This window comes from Cricetulus griseus, chromosome 3 (assembly GCF_003668045.3).
Source record: "Cricetulus griseus strain 17A/GY chromosome 3, alternate assembly CriGri-PICRH-1.0, whole genome shotgun sequence".
NCBI classification, from domain to species: Eukaryota; Metazoa; Chordata; class Mammalia; order Rodentia; family Cricetidae; genus Cricetulus; species Cricetulus griseus.
The window spans coordinates 97,707,944-97,725,129 of NC_048596.1; the positions used below are offsets into that span (position 1 = coordinate 97,707,944).

Sequence of the window (17,186 nt, forward strand, 5' to 3'; positions counted from 1 at the left end):
CACAGGCTCACGATTGGTGTGCCTCCAGGCTTGGAGGGCTTGCCCTGTGTTGATTGGCCAACTGGTTGTTATGGCCCATAGGCCCTCCCAGGGTGGTTGTTATGCTTTGTGCATCATTGCTGTGCGCTTGTCCATAAAGCACACCCAGGGTTGTAAAGCATAGTGCCACCAGCTAACTTCTGATTGGTTCCTTGTCACGAGACAGGCATCTGACTTTCTAGTGACTAACTAACTTCTGATTGGTTCCTTGTCACAAGGCAGGCATCTGACCTCTAAGTGACCAAGGCAAGGTTATGGCAAGCATGTGTTGGGCTGTTATGGCTGCTGAAAGGGAAGCTGGTCCCTTCATTCCCCCATTTTCTTTTTTGGAAATTCCAATCATGGAATTGCTGTCTCTCTAGTGTCCCCACCAGGGAGTGATAGATATTGGCATCCCCATGCAAGGGAGTCCCTCCTGACTTAGCATTTTCACCAGGGAAAATGGGCGGCGAATTCTTTCCCAAACTACTTCCTGCTGACTTTGGGACGAAGTTAGGGACCCCAGAAAGTTGAAATGCTAGTCAAAAGCAAAAAAGGAATTTAGGCAATGGGGAATCCATCAGGGGCTTTTGGTAGACTCTGTTGCAGAGACAGGGGTTGTCCACATCAGCTGGACTGGTTCACATCCACAGCAAGTCTAGGGCTCGCAGTCTACTTAGAACAGCCTGTAGTCAGCAACTGATACTCAGATGTCTGTCAGAAGCAGAAACCTGTTTAAGACATGGTTAAACTAGGAAAAGAGGTTAAAACTTATTTAATGAAGACCATAGTGCAGAAAAAGCAGATATCTGGATATCTGTTCAAATAGCAGGAACATATTTATAACTTTGAGTCCTAGCAAAAACTACAGATTTGGGCTATAAGCATGTACAATTTTCTTCTGTCCAGAGAGCCAGGTATGGATTGGACAGAGGTGCCTTTGGCCTGATGAAAAGCCCTTTAAGTTTGTACTTAGATGACAACTAAAATAAACTTAAAAACCTTGAGCTTGTGCCTGAACAGTAGATAGTCACTATTTTATCAGCTAACATACTGACTAGTCTATAGTGGATCTGACTGCCTAATGCTGCCAAGTTGACAACCATTAATATTTTAGAGATCTGAGAAAGGTATATTTTATCCGAATCTACTAAAAAGTGACAGAAGCCAGTCCATATACAGTTAGCCATACCCAAGTTTCTCCATTACCGTTGGAGGCAGGTGTCTCAAAGACCAGAAATCTTCACCAGGCCTATAAGGTGAGAGGTTTTATTTTCCTCTCTGTGGAAGAGGGACATGGAAAAGACTGACCTTGTTTTGTCTAGGCAAAGGGGGTGCAATCAATTTTCCAGTGTCCAGCAGCTTTGTCCACAGTCTCGGCCAGGTTCTGGCAGGCGGCAGGTATCACATCTGAGCATCTCGCTCACTGGTCCAGGTGCAGGAACTGAGGTGCCTCATAATCTTCTTTGTAGGCTTTGGGTCACTGTCAGGATCTGGCAGTCTGTCTGACATTATAAACTTTAAAGATAACAATTTAAATGCCATATTCTGTAGATCTCTGAAGCATTAGAGGTCTGTTTGTCTGTTTTAGTTACTTGCCTTAAGCACACAAGAAGCATATAGGTGGCTAGGTAAGGTCTTATTTCTGTAATTAATTTCCAGTCTGACTGTAACTAGGTTTAACTTAGTAAAATGTTTGAAACTTAGCACAGCTGAACTTAAAACTGCATAGACCTACCTTATATTCCTTAAACAGTAGCTACATGTACATATTTTAGCTGCTTGCTCAAATGAGACAGAGTTTTTCTGTGGCTTTGGAGCCTGTCTTGGAATTCAATCTGTGACCAGGCAGGCCTTGAACTCATAAAGATCCATCTGCCTCTGTCTCCCGAGTGTAGAGATTAAAGGCGTATGCCATCAATGCCCTAAACTTAACTTCTGAAAACAAACTGTAACATCTTAAAATAGATTAGCAGCTTTTATAAAACAAGAACTTTACATTGTCAGGCTTTGCTTAAAAATTATTCTAAATTGAAGCTCTTTAAGTACACATATTAATAAAAACAAACATTAAAAAAACTGGTTTTAAGAAGAAATTTAAATTCCCTTAATGTCTTCTGTAATATATAGAAGCATTAATATTTTAAATCTTAACTAAAAAACTTGTTTCTAAGATGGTACCTCTAATTTCCATGCGGCCACCTTTAGTCAAGATGGCGGTTTAAGTATCCTTTTTTAACTTCAGCAAAATGGCTACCAGTCAGCCATGTGACCAGTTTGCCATGTGGCTGGTTACAAAATGGCCGTAACTTGCACCCTTTGCTTAACATGCTTGTAACAGAACTTAGGTTATACCAGGAAATAGAACATTTTAAAACATGTATACATAAATTACTTGAGAAATAAACAGGACTTTTTAAACAGAAGTAGCTTAATATGGTTAAAATTTTAACTTATATTACCATTTTTAAAATTTACTATTTGTAGACATGAGAAACCATAGCAAACAGTTTACATTTTTCTCTTTTAACAACCTTTTCTTTGACCTTCTACGACTTGCTTTAACTTTCTATAACTTTATACACTTTTAGTTCATTTCTCTGATTTTCTTAGACATTCTTAGACAAATTTCCTTTTTCCTTTCTCTATTATTTAAGTCTCCTACATTTTCCCTCATTTTCCAGTCAACATAAAAATTTTTATCAAAGTCCCTTTTCATAGTTCTTAATAACTTTAAGGCCGTTTTTTTAGAAGTCTGGATCAGGCCAGATAAGTTCATACGCTCCAGCTCCATGTGCTCAAGGCAGAGAGACCTGGGGTGGGGGTGCTGCTGGTAACCCCAGACCCTCAGCCAATGTAGGGGTGGGAAAAAGACTCCCTTGGCCCCCCTGCATACCATGTGTGTGGAGCACAGAAAGACGGGCAGCCAGGCAGATGGCGGCCTTGCAGCCATGTTCCCTCAGAGCAGGGAAACTCCCGCAGCAGGCAGGACGGCAGCTGGGGCAGAAATAGCCCCACTTGGCATGCCTCACAGACCTGCAGGTGGGGATAGAAAGGGGGTGGCGTGGTGGATCCTGAATTGAAAACCAATGATGATAACACAGAATAAACAGGAAAGAACAGACGCCAACCCAATCTGCCCGCGCCGCTTATAAGGCAATGGCACCAGGAAGACAGGTGGCAGAACCCGGCGGCTACAATCACCGCTAACTGAGGAGCATCCAAGTCCTTGGTCTCCGTTCGTACCTCCTGGGTCCTCAGAGCAGCAGTTTGTCCTCCGGGAGCATCTGCCGATCACAGTTGAGGTGGCGCCACGTGCTCAGAGCACCAAGAAAAGACCCCTGACTCATGCATGCCATGTACGTGGGCAGTAGGGACAGAAAGAGGTGTTTAACACAAACTAGGGTCCTATTCGGAATTTTAGATGGCTAGCCCCATGGAGATCAACTTGGTTCGAAACCAAGTCTCCCCTATAGATTTCGGAAGGCTGCCGCCCGAACCTAAACAATTCTTGTAGGCCTACTCACAGATGTCGCCAGAAACCCCAACATAGGACCTCCACATCCACAAAATTAACAGAAATAGTAAAATGACACACAAGCAGGCAGTTAGGGCGTGGGCTGCAACAGATCAGATAACAGATAACAAACCTGTTGCTCAACTGTTCAGTCACCCAGCCCATTCCATTCCTCCAGGCTTAACAGACACCAACAGCAAAACAGGACATCAGACAGGACAAACCGAGAGGCAAAGAAATGGTGCCCCAATCCAAAATTACAAACAACCCTTGGACTTTTGTCCAGGGCGGAACCAAGGGTTCCAGAAATACGTCTATTTCTGCGCACATCTGCTTACCCTATGGTTCAATTCAAATAACCCTCGGACTTTCATCCAGGGCGGGACTTCAGGGTCTCGAAATATGTCTATTTCCCCCTGAAGTCCAAATTACAAATCACGAGTCCTGCACAGGCTCAGATCAACAAAAGAGCAAATTCAAGTGGCACCAAACCAACAAAAACAAGCAAACATATAACATTGAACATATAAGTTGCGAGCTCGAATCATCTTACCTCCAAGATCGAATCCACTCAGGTGAGGGGTGGTCGAAAATCACGGACGAGCCCCCAAATGTTAGACCCCCGGAAAACTCAAGTATCCGGGGTCCCAGGCCACGACTGCGGTCACCCCAATCACCAGGTGGATTCGAGAGCTTGCTGCAAACTGCATGAGGCTTTATTGTAATTTAACGAGCTAACCCCATGTTAGCTTGGGTCTTTCATCCATCCGCCATGGCGGATGGCTAGCAAAAGACAGCTCCTAGGGCCTCCTGAGAGATCTTATAGGACAGCATAAGGGGAGTGTCTAGGGGTACGCACAGGCTCACGATTGGTGTGCCTCCAGGCTTGGAGGGCTTGCCCTGTGTTGACTGGCCAACTGGTTGTTATGGCCCATAGGCCCTCCCAGGGTGGTTGTTATGCTTTGTGCATCATTGCTGTGCGCTTGTCCATAAAGTACACCCAGGGTTGTAAAGCATAGTGCCACCAGCTAACTTCTGATTGGTTCCTTGTCACGAGACAGGCATCTGACTTTCTAGTGACTAACTAACTTCTGATTGGTTCCTTGTCATGAGACAGGCATCTGATTTTCTAGTGACTAACTAACTTCTGATTGGTTCCTTGTCACAAGGCAGGCATCTGATCTCTAAGTGACCAAGGCAAGGTTATGGCAAGCACGTGTTCGGCTGTTATGGCTGCCGAAAGGGAAGCTGGTCCCTTCACTGAGAGCTATCCAATTTCATTTCAAACCATCCATCCTTGCTCTCTAGAGTCCAGCCATAGTCACTGCTTCTCCCTCTCAACACAGGGTCATCACTCTGTAGTCCAGGTTGGTTTCAAATTCATCGGTTTCAAATTCATCAACCTCTTGCCTTTAGAGTTCTGGGATTACAAATGGTAACAGCCATACCCAGCTCCACATCTTTTGCATCAAAGGAAGGAGTCATGCCTGTGTCAAAGGACCCAGCAAATGGAAAGTACTCAAATTGTTTGTCAAATGAACACAGGAACTGTGAAAAGAAAGAGCAGCCAGACATTAGAGGTCCAAAGCTTTTGCTACCGGCCTCTCTTCATCTGAGACTGACTGGGCTGATGAAGGACTAAATTGGGAACACATTCACAGAGGCCAGGGTCTCAGTCCAGTGAAGGGAAAAGACAGGAAGGATGCTGTCTATCAGCCATGTGATCTCAAGGAAACATGATCTCCAGTAGAGAACAGGTTTCTCAATCCTGTCCCTAGCTTGATAGGTCCACATGGTTCTGCCTGAGCCCAGACAGATGTGTTGCAGTCTGTCCAGTGCCCTTGGTCTTGGGTGAGTGGCTCAGTGTAGAAGCCAGGCTCTGGGAGGGGCTGGGCTGAGGAGGGGTTACCTGCTCTCACAGCTGCCACGAAGGGCAGGGGCAGCCTCCTACTTGAGTGGGAGTTGGGTGACCTTACAAAGTTTAAGTGCTTCAAGGAGAAAGGAGGAAATGGCTGCTGCACAGGGAAGGGGAAGGAAAGAGGAAGAGCCCAGCCTTCCTGTGTGCCAGTGGAAGACTGGAACAGACAGGCCTCTGGACTGCCTGCTTCTGTTGTATTCAGGTCAGTTACATCGTGCTCTGGGGAATAGGAATAGGTGAGAGAGAGGGACAGAAGACTGGCCTTGCCCCTGGGGAAGGCATACAACTGAATGACTCAAGATGAAGGGTAGTTCACAAACTTTTGTTGTTTTGGTGTTCTGTTTGCTTTTGTTGTTTTATTTTGTTTATTAAGTTGGTCTTGCTAACCTCTAACTCACTAGCCTTGAGCTGGAGAGTTAGTTTCCTGCTTCACCCTAAATGCTAGGATTACAGGCTTGAGCCAGTATGACCAGCTCAAACTCCTTAATACAAATAATAAGATGAAGCCAGTGAGATGGCTCAGCAGGTAAAAAATGTCTGCCACCCAGTCTGAGGACCTGAGTTTAATCCCCGGCACAGCCGGAGAAGGAAAGAACTAACTCCCACTGGTAATCTTCTAACCTCCACATATATACTGCCCACCAGTGTGCCCAGACACAAGCACACAAAATTAATAAATAAAATGTAAAAAAAAAAAAAAAGAATAATGTGTGGCAAATGGTAGGTCCTGGCTTGTCCTTTTGATCAAGCAGCCACCCTACACACAATTAGCCAAATTCTCACAAAGCAGTAAACAGGACCATAATCCAGAGCTGGCAGGTATTTAGTTGCCATTACAAAAATATGTATTTAGAGACTGGAGAGATAACTCAGTGGTGAAAAGCACATACTGCTCTTCAGGCTGTTCACAACTGTCTGTAACTCCAGCATCAGGGGATCTGACACCCTCTTCTGGCTTCTGTGAGCACCTGCACACACGGGGCATACCCTTCTTCCCCTTCACATACACATAATTTAAAAAAGATCTTTAAAAATATAAATATATTTGACAGGGTGTATGAATACATAATTGACGTACTAGGGAAACAGGGGCAGGAAGAGGGAGGGAGGGTATTTGCCGACATAGTAGCACCTGCCTATAATCACACACTTGGGAGGCTAAGACAGGAAGATCATGAGTTTTAGATCCCTTTCTGGACCAAATAGCAAGAAATACCTCAAAAACAAAAAACCAAACCCCCAAATCAGACAACAACAACAAACTCCATCTGGTAGGTGCACAAAGTCCTAGGTTCAACCATCAGCACCATATAAAATCAATCACAGTGGTACACACTTGTGATCACATCATTCAGAAGGTAGAGGCAGAAAGAAGGATCAGAAGTTAAACGTCATCCTTGGCTACATAGTGAGTTTGAGGCCAACCTGGATACATGAAACCTTGCCTCGAAAAACAAAAAAAAACCCATAAATTTCAGAGCTAAAATTATCAACCCTTGGAGTGGGTCTTGCTAAAATAAGCTAGAGTCAGCCTCCTCAGTTCGGCAAACCTGCTGCCTATATTGGGCTTGGGGGTGGGAAGCACAGGTGATTCCAGGGTCAGTAAGCCAGTTTCTACTCCTCGCTTCTCTGTAATAAGGCTCTAGAAAGCAAGGCACGTGGCTGGGGCATGAAGATGCCGCATGCAGCTGCAGTTATGAATGGCCCTTATAACAACAAGATGACATCTGCGCTTGGTTTTTAAGATGCATCATCACATGTTTATTAAACTATTGCTCCATCATATTTATTTGGCTACAAAACAACTCCCAGCCCATACTTCCAAAAGTGGTTTATTAAAAACTAAGCCGTGAACATTAATACTCAAAAGCACCCTTGAGAATCAATAATAATGCCGCAGATAAAATGAAAGGGAATCAAAGCAGTAAGTCTTGGTGGAGCCGTGGCTGCCTTTTCACACTTTCTTATATGTTCAAGCATCTGGAGTGGGGAAGAGCACCGAGGATATGCAGGGATAACTACCCCAAACACTGACTTCCTGTCTAAAATGTGAACATAACACCAGGCATGGTTGCTTATACCTATAATCCCAGCACTTAGGAAGCTGAGGCAAGAAGACTGAAAGTTCAAAGCCAACCTGGGTTACATAATAAAATCTAGTCTCAAAAAAACAAGGGCTATGGGGCTCCAAGGTTAAGAGCACTGGCTGCTCTTTTAAGAGACATGAGTTCCATTCCTAGCATCCACACATCAGCTTCCAACCCTCTGTGACTCCAGTTCTAGAAGATCTAATGCCCTCTTCTTGCCAGGAGCACTGCAGGGATATGATGCACAGAAATACCTGTGGGCAGAATGCCCATACACATAAAATGAAAATAAAATTGGCTAGTCATGGTGGCATATGCCTTTAATCCTGGTACTGGAAGGCAAAGGTAGGAAGAGCTCTGTGAGTTTGAGATTAGTCTGGTCTACTAAGTGAGTTCCAGGGCAGCCAGGAATGCATAGAGAGAAAATGTCTCAAAAATAAATAAATAAATAAGTAAAAATGAAACCTTTAAAAAAGAAAACAAAACTAAGGGCTAGAGAAGGAGCTCATTAGCACAGCAATTGCCAAGTATGTATAAGACCTGTTCAAATCCAGCATGGCAAAGACAAAAAAAGGGGAGGGGGGAGCATTCAGCAGTTAACAGCACGAGCTACTCTTCCAGAGGACCCAGGGTTCAATTCCTAGCACCCACATGGCAGGCAGCTCACTGTCTGTATAACTCCAGTTCCAGTTATTTGTCTGTAACTTCAGTTCCAGGGGACCTGATACCTTCACACCAATGCACATAAAATAAAGTTAAATAAATTATTAAGAAAGATATGTGAGGAAAGAGAGGGTCCCATGGCCACTTAGATCTTTTTGAAGGGCAATAGGGCCAAGGTGAGGCCCAAGAGGAATGAATACTGTCTCTAAATACCAGCCCGTAACTGATACTTTAGCTGGACCGCACTCTCAGCATCCATCCTAGATGAACACTCTGCCCTGTCCATGGTACTAGCTCAAGGCTTCCCAGCTCAAGATGAGTCTTCCCCTGCTCAAGGGGTCAGCCTCTGTGCCAAAATTAACCTCCCTCAATTTGAGAAGCACAGGAGAGCTAGGTGAGCCAATAAAGCTGAAGAATTACAGTCTGCCTCTGGCAGAGTCCAGCAATGTCTCAGCCCTGTAAGCAGGCCTTCTTAATCACCCAGGACCCTTGGGCACAAAGAGTTCCTAAACCCCAAACTTTTCCAAGGATGATCATCTACACTAGGTCCAGGCAGCAAACATTAATACATGGTCACTTCCACAGAGGAACAAGAATTAACTGGAAGATTCACAGGTCCATGGACTCTAAGTCATTGCCACTGAACACTTAGGGATGTTTGGGGGCCCTCATCCATACCTACAATAGTGAAGTCTGATCTGTGCCAGGGGAGCCTGCGACTGTGGCTACGAGGAACCCTTGGGAAACACGTCCAGGGCAGGGAGAGATTTTTCTCTAAGGCAGAGTCACCACACTCTATTCAGCCCTTCTGTATAAGACAGCAAGGCCCAGACACTCACCTTCTGACTTCCTGCTCATTGTTGGCACGGGCAGCTTCCATCAGAGCTGCATCTGAAAAGAGATGGGGTACTGGTCAGACCCCTGGCCAGGACCTACTTCTCAGAGCTGAGAAAAGCCCCAGTAAGTCAGTGAAAGTTCCTCAAAGTGAAAGACTGGCACGAGAAGACCAACCAAACCCCTTCCCCTGGTAAAATCCACCCCGCTTCTGCTTTGGGGATGCAGGCAGATGCTGTGCCAATTCCCCCACCATTCCCAAGCACTAAGGCTCAGGTATGTGGGCCTCCCTAAGAATGGAAAGAACCTCAATCAGAAGTCATGGATACTGGGATCCAACCCACTCTGCTGTTACTCTGTGTGGCTGCTGCAGCCCTTCCTCCTCAACCAACTTCCATGGTATTCAGCAGACAATAATTCTTGCCAACCTTACAAGATTTAAAAGAAAAGTCTCCAAAATCCGTGGTGCAAGCCCAGAGAAGGGAGACTCAAACAACTGAAGCCTGGCCTGGTTGTTGGCACCACCTTGTGGCCACTTGGGAAAACTCACAAATCAACGGCAAAGGCACAGTTGGCACTCTACACCCAGCCTGGTTCTGGGCTATACTGCTTACCACTAGGCTGAATCCTCCCCAGCCCTCAGCATTCAGTAGCCATGAGACCCACTTGGTAAATTTAAGAGAAGTCACTGGAGTCAGAGGCAAGCTGAGCCCAGCTCCAGTCCCAGCACTGTGACCTGTCCAACTCATCTAAACTCCTGAGCTGCAGCTTATATGAGGAGGGATCAGACACCAGCCTCATCACCTGAATTAACTAGTTTTTATCTTTTTTTTAAAATTTTTATTGTTTTTATTTTTTGAGACAGGTTTGGAGGCTTTCTTGGAACTCGCTCTGGAGACCAGGCTGGCCTCGAATTCAAAGAGATCGCCTGCCTCGGCCTCCTGAGTACTGGGATTAAGGTGTGAGCCACCAAGCCTGGCTTGTTTTTTATTTTTTGAGAGAAGGTTCCTTTTTGTAGATTAACTGTCCTGGAACTCTGTAGACTAGGCTGGCCTCGAACTCACAGAGATCCACCTGCCTCTGCCTCCTGAGTGCTAGGATTAAAGGTGTGTACCATCATGCCCAGTGATACCAGTTCTTTTCAGAGCTTGGGGCCTCCATTCCACCTAACCTATGACTAGGTCTGTCCTACTTACCTTAGGGATTCTGTTTTTTAGTTTGTTTGCTTTTTGAGATAAGAGCTCACTACGTAGCCCAGGCAGTCCTGGAACTCATAGAGATCTACCTGCTTCAGTCTCTAGTGCTGGGATTAAAGGTGTGTGCCATCATGCCTACTTTCTTTCTTTCTTTCTTTTTTCTTTTTCTTGGTTTTTCGAGACAGGGTTTCTCTGTGTAGCTTTGGAGCCTATCCTGGCACTCGCTCTGTAGACCAGGCTGGCTTCGAACTCACTGAGAGCGGCCTGCCTCTGCCTCCCAAGTGCTGGGATTAAAGGTGTGCGCCACCAACGACCGGCGTCATGCCTAATTCTTAAGGATTGTTCTCATCCATACACCTAATTGTGCCCAGACAATCTCCAGTTGAGAGAGGAACATCATTCCTTATACTTATCAACCCTCTTTCTTTCTCCAAGGTCACCAAGGGAGGGAGGAATGAGCTGAGATTTAGCGTGGGGCACTCTGGACTCACAAACTTTCCTTGGCTTTCCACTACCTACAGCAGAATTCATCTTGGCTCCTGAAGGGACCCGTTTCTCAGAACTTAGAATTAAGGGACTCTGCTCAAAATTCCTTATCAGGCAAGTCAGAAGGGGAACCGGCCATAGTTTGAGCCATTTTTTTATGTAGACATCACTGAAATCACATGCCATAAAGTCCAGCCTAAGGCCCCCCAGGAACCTCTCGGGCTAGATTTCAGACAAATTTCTCCTGTTCTTCCAAACACAATGGCTGCTGGGCAATCTTTGGCCATGAGCCTTCATGGCTCTAAACTGCTTACAGAATTCCAAACACCCCTGCCTGCTATGCAGGGTCCATCTCATCTTCTCTTGACTCATTCTAAAGACCTTGTCTTCTATCCTCACCGGCCAAACTGCTAGCCCCTCCACACCAAGCTGGCTGAAGTCCTGGTATGGAATACAACCCAACCCAAGACACATTTGTTAATTAGTCTCCTTCCAGGATCCACACACTTGTGGAGAGATGTTTAGTATTAGGGAAATACTAATAAAATAAAGGTAAGAGGCAGGCCTGGTCGTCATGGGATGTACAAGGTCACCCCCCCACACACACACAAACTTGCATTTCCTGTGTTATCCTTCAGATTTCAAGTTCAAACTCCCCGTCTTCTAAGGACTGCCAATCCTTCAGGAAGGCTATGCTGACCCCACTAGCTCTCCGATCCTCTGTAATGTTCACTAACCCTGCATGGTGAACTGCCTTAACTGGCTTAGTTTTAAGCTGGGACTTTTTGCACACCTAGCTCCAAGCTAAGTAGAGAAAACACCACCTCCATGCATACATAAGCTGCAAATCATATAATCGTTGCTATAAGGGTCATATTTCAGTACCCTCATCAGTAGAAAGGAAACCGAGGACCAGCGAAGAACAAGAGTCCAGCTTCAAAAACTGAGTTAGACAGTACAAAACAAGATCCTTGGTATCCTCACTTCTCATCCAAAGCCCTTTCTTTTCGGGTGGCCACATCCTACTGAACAAACAAACGAAAGTCAAGGCAGTCTACAACCTTGTTCAACAATCTCAGAGTTTGAGGTGTATGGAACCCACCAGAGCCAAACTTAACAAGTTCCTCACCAGCAACTGAGAACCTGAGAGGTTGGGCTCAGTCAGGCCACTCCTCCAGGTAAAATACCAATGGGGTTAGCTACCTCCACCTCCTATCCTATCCCTCTTACTGCTCTAAGTCTCCAGAGAGCTACCTTCCTTCTGCCAACTCCCTGTCCCCCCCAGGCTCCACCCCCAGCCCACCCCCAATGTCCAGCTCACCTTAAGCATGACACTAAGCATAGCAAACACTAAGGAACTGCTGAACACAATCTGAACTCCAAGAGGTCAAAAGGCCAGTCTTAACAGAGTACTGAGAAATTGCCTTCACTATATAGCGGGGAAACTAAGACTAGAGAGGAGCGTGGGAGTCATGGGGGCACCAGAACCAAGTGTCCTTCCTCGGGCCTTTGTATGCAGGCAAACATGTAAAGGTTGTCCCTAAAGTTGCTGGGGATTTCTGGAGACCTCTTCAAAGACTAATGGACCCGATACAATACTGGCATATAAAAGCACCAGCTGTAATTAGTCACTCCAATGCCCCCATTACACAGATACACAAACTGATGCCCGAAGAGGGGACTAGACTTACAATGGGAAGTTATGTAATTCCAAGCAGTGAGCTTTCCAAGGCAACATGTTGCCCTGGCAGCACAAAGTACCTGTTTGTCTCCAAAGGTAAGGTTATGCGGGTCCAAATTTACAAACAACTTTAACCCTCCAAAGGGGTCAGGACCTACCCCCCCTCCCCCCAGCTCTCCCTCGAACCCAAACTGGCCCCATAATCACCCTTGTTGGAAGGACTCTTGTTGTAGCAATGAACCACCAGCGCCGTGGCCAAGGCCCACATGCCCAGTCCCGCCTTGTTGGGGACCCCATTCCAGCTGTCCTGTCCCTGGAGTGTTTCTTCGGGGCTAGGGCCGTGTCCCCAGAAGGCGGCAGCCAGGCATGAACTCTCCGTGCTTTCTCCATGGCGCCCCCCGGTGGCTGCCCCCCGTCCAGGGAATAAGATAGAAGATACTCCAGGGCGCACCCAGGCGGCAGCTCTCAGCCGCTGCGGCTCTCCGCGGTCTCCAATGGTTACGCTCCGGCCATAAGCACTTCCAGGTCTTTGGAGCGAGGGAGACTTGAGTAACCCTACGAAGAGCCGCGGCGCCGGCGCGGTTCTCCTCAACACCGCGGACAACATCATGACACCTGCTTCTATAATCCCCTGGTGCCGGCCCCTGTGCTAGCCACGATCAACATGGCTGCCGCGGCGCGTTCGAAGACGCCGCTTATGGGGTGGGACTGCGCACTACCTCACGGAAGTGGTAGTCCACGGCCCCAGATCTTCTCCTAACTGGAGAATGAACAGACTACATTTCCCTAAGGGCTGTGGGATGACGTCACAATGGCCGCTAACTTAGGAGAATGTTGGGAAATGAAGTTCGGGTGAGGGGCAGAGCAATTAGAATTCAGGATTCCAGAGCCAAATGTGTGTGTAACAGAATTTTAATCCCTGTTTTTGGAAGGTGGGAATTTGGGAGATAGGAATTCAAGGTCATCTTGGTCTAGGTCATCCTCGGCTGTGTAAACTATCAAAACAAGATATATCAGAATCCTAGAACCAGTTCCCTAGCTGAAACACACAACACAATTTCTCATTAGTGTTAAAATAAAAATTGTTCCTTCGGCGCCCGGTGGTGGCGCACGCCTTTAATCCCAGCACTGGGAGGCAGAGGCAGGCATATCTCTGTGAATTCGAGGCCAGCCTGGTCTACAAAGTGAGTTCCAGAACAGCTAGGACTGTTAAACAGAAACAAAAACAAAACATAAATGTATCTTTGATGGATACTTGCTAAGTAACTTGTACCCCTCCCTACCTTTGTTTCAGGTTGGTAAGACTTTTCAAAAAAGATGGCTAGGGTTGGGTATAGTGGCTCAAGCAGCCATCTGTGAGCTCAAGGTCACTCTGGTCTACATAGTGAGTTCCAGGATAGTCAGGGCTAGGTAGAGAGACTTCTCTCAAAAGGTCATGATCTTTTTTTGTTTGTTTGTTTTTTGGTTTTTTGAGACAGAGTTTTTCTGTGGCTTTGGAGGCTGTCCTGGAACTAGCTCTTGTAGACCAGGCTGGTCTTGAACTCACAAAGATCCACCTGCCTCTGCCTCTGCCTCCAGAGTGCTGGGATTAAAGGCGTGAGCCACCACTGTCCAGTCCTTGTTTTTTTTTTTTTTTTAACCAACTTCATAATTCAAAAGTTAAACACAATTAAATGAGCCCATTTCAGAAGTGCCTTCAGATGTGTTCTGACAAGGCCAGAGTCTTTATGACACCCACCAAAAAATAAGTTAAGTATTTGCATGGCCCTGGAAGAAATCTGTCCCCTTCCCAAGTGTTCTCCCTCATGCCAGCTAGTTGGGACCTCTATGCTTTAGTTTAGCCCAACCTGCTCAGAGAGCTGAATCTTAAAAGAGGCATACAGTGTGTATCCTTCAGCCTGGATTCTGCCACCTAACAGAGAAAGGTCCCCAGGTCCACCCGATGTCACAGTTAGCAGGTTCCTGCTCCTCCCATTGCCAAGTTGTTTGTCCCTACAGGTGAGGGAATACAGTGGTTGTCCCTTGTGTCCTGGTTTGTCTGATGTAAACTCTTCTGAGACAGTCTTGGTTTAGACCAATGTTTCCATTTTCTTGGAAAAATACTAGAGAAAAACTGCTGGATTTTAACAGTGTGGGATGTTTCCATTTAACGCTTTAAGAAGCTGTTGGGGCTGGGTATAGTGATGCGTGCTTTTGGTCTCAGCACTCAGGAGGCATAGGCAGGTGGATCTTTGTGAGTAAAAGGCCAACCTGGTCTATAGAGTGAATTCCAGGACAGCCAGAGCTACACAGTGAGACATTGTTGCAATAAGTAAGTAAGTAAGTAAGTAAGTAAGTAAGTAAGTAAGTAAGTAAGTAAATAAATATGAAGAGGAAGCAGCTACCACTAGGTGTGTGTCTGTGTTTGTGTGTAGAGATGGCTTAGAGGTTAAGAGCACTATTGCTCTTGCAGAGGCCCCAAGCTGAGTTCCTAGCACCCACATGTCTTCTGACCTCCCCAGCACAAGGGTCAAAATGCCATAGAGTTCTCCTACCTTGTAAAACTTTTATGCAAATCTTTTTAAAACATTTATTTATTTTTATTTTATGTTATTGGTTTTTGCCTGCTTGTATATCTGTGTGAGGGTGTCGGATCCCCTGGAACTAGAGTTACAGTTGTGAACTGTCATGTGGGTGCTGGGAATTGAACCCTGATCCTCTGGAAGAGCAGTCAGTACTCTTAACTGCTGAGCCATCTCTCTAGCGACCCCCCTTATGCAAATCTTTTAATTTTTCCCACCTGGTAAATTTTTTTACTAGAACAAAAGCCACTTAATGACCAGGAGGCAGCCTGGTCATTATTTCTTTATTTCTTTCATTTTCTGTGATAATTTAAAATTAGCCAATCAGGACAGATTGTAAAGTCTGGCAATATTCTTTAGTTTTAAAATTTTTATTACTATTTTAATTATGCATATGTATATATGTTTGTGTATGTGTGTGGAGGTGTCCAAAAAGTCCAGAAGTGTTGCATTTCTCTGGATCTGGAGTTGCAGGTGGTTATGAGCCTCCTGGTGTGGATACTGGAAGTGGAACTTAGGTCCTCTGAATATTCTTTTCTGCCAGGCAGTGGTGGCACATGCCTTTAGATCCAGCACTCTGGAGGCAGAGGCAGGCGGATCTCTGTGAGTTCCAGGCCAGCCTGGTCTACAAAGTGAGTTCCAGGATAGATTCCAAAGCTACAGAGAAACCCTGTCTAGAAAAATAAAACCCAAAAACCAAAAGAATATTATTTTCAAACATAGATATGCAGGCAAAACACTTGTACACATAAAATTAAGAAAAAAGAAGAAGCCATTTCCCCAAATGAGTGGTGCATTAGAAACTGGCTTCTCAATGCCAGGCTTGCTAATACCAGCCATAGGCAGGTGGGTGGGTTTAGGCTTCAGTTTTCCTTCCACCGATGGCTAGTTGGGTAAAATGTGCTGTCTTCTCACTGTCTTGGTTGTGACATGGCTTCTGGTGCATCTTTGTTGTACTATGTAGCTCTCTTGAGCATGAAGTTCCAGAGTCCCCATTGTCTGAATGTCCCCTCCCTCCTTTAGCCATGTCTTGCAGTGTTCTACTAAGCTCTGGTCTCATGCTTCCTCTTCATAGCAGCACGTTATAGTGCAATGGTGTAGAGCACCTGATTTATATCTTAGTCTATTGTTTTGTGTCCCAGAAACCTCTGCCCCAACCCGAGGGTCTGCTATGTGAAGACTAAAGGGTCTGGAAAAGTGTGCCTGGCTGATGGGTGTGCACCACTGTTGGAGGCACCAGAGTTGGGTGCCCATTTCCCTGGGGTTTGGATCCTGTGAACTGGGGAACCATTTTAGGCACTAGGTAACCCTCAAAGCAGCAGCCCCAGCCTAAGGAGAACTAAAAGAGGAGCCAAGGCCTCTGACCCCTCCCTCTTGCTGGACATGGAGGGCCAGGTGACAGGTCAGATATTGGAAGTGGGTGGCACAGGCCCCATGTCTGCAGTACTGGTGGATCTATCTTGAGACAGTTCCCAGTAACATGGTATGATGTGGTTGGCTATGATTTGACCTAATTTAATCTGGTATATTTTGGTTAGATATTGCTTAATCTGATGTTGGAGGGAGGGAGACAGATTTCAGATCTAGTGAGATCAGAACAGTAGTTCAAGGCCCTTGACACTATCACCTGAGTTCAATCTGTGGAACTCACTTAGTGGAAGGAAAAGTCAACTTCCTCAAGTTGTCCTCAGACTTCCAAATGCATGCCTACAGACAGACAGACAGACAGACAGCTTTGGTTTTTTGTTTAGCTTACTTGCTTATTATGTTTGCAAGCACTCACATGTGCTTGTGAGTGTTGTATGGTGCCTGTGAGTACAGGTGCCCATGTACCACAGTGTGCATGTGGAATTCAGAGTAATTGTTTCTCTCCTGCCACCTCCTGAGATCTGGGTGTTGATCTTAGGTTGTCCTCTCCTTGCTAAGCCATCTCACCTGCCTCAAAATTTACACTTTAAATGTGAAACTTATTTTATTTAAAAAAAGGCTTTGAAACTTATTTTTTTGTTACATGTGAGAGTATCTTTGTGGGTATGTAAAGTGAGTCCCAAAGGCTGGAAGAGGGTATCAGATTCTCTGGAGATGGAGTTAAAGACAGTTGTGAGCTACGATGTGGGTGCTGGGAACAGAACTTGGGCCTTTTGCAAAAACAGCAAGTGCTTTTAACCAATGAGCCATCTCTCTAGCCCCTAGATGTAAACTTTATTGTATGAAATGATTTATAT

The 17,186-nt window shown here is 45.7% G+C and overlaps 1 protein-coding gene across 4 annotated transcripts in view; it reads right to left on the reverse strand.

Moving 5' to 3' along the window:
* The window catches only part of Clpb (caseinolytic mitochondrial matrix peptidase chaperone subunit B), a 124,317-nt gene extending 111,232 nt beyond the window's left edge, over window positions 1-13,085 (reverse strand). For 2 of the 4 annotated variants that reach the window (XM_027407844.1, XM_027407842.1), the window contains exons 1-2: window positions 12,608-13,010; window positions 9,043-9,094 (exon numbers count right to left, since the gene is read on the reverse strand). In XM_027407844.1, the coding sequence (XP_027263645.1) occupies window positions 9,043-9,094; window positions 12,608-13,010 (455 nt within the window). Of the gene's footprint in view, window positions 1-9,042; window positions 9,095-12,607 lie in introns of all 4 variants that reach the window. The other 2 variants (XM_027407843.2, XM_027407840.2) reach the window with 2 other exon arrangements.
* Window positions 13,086-17,186: the final 4,101 nt, after the last annotated feature.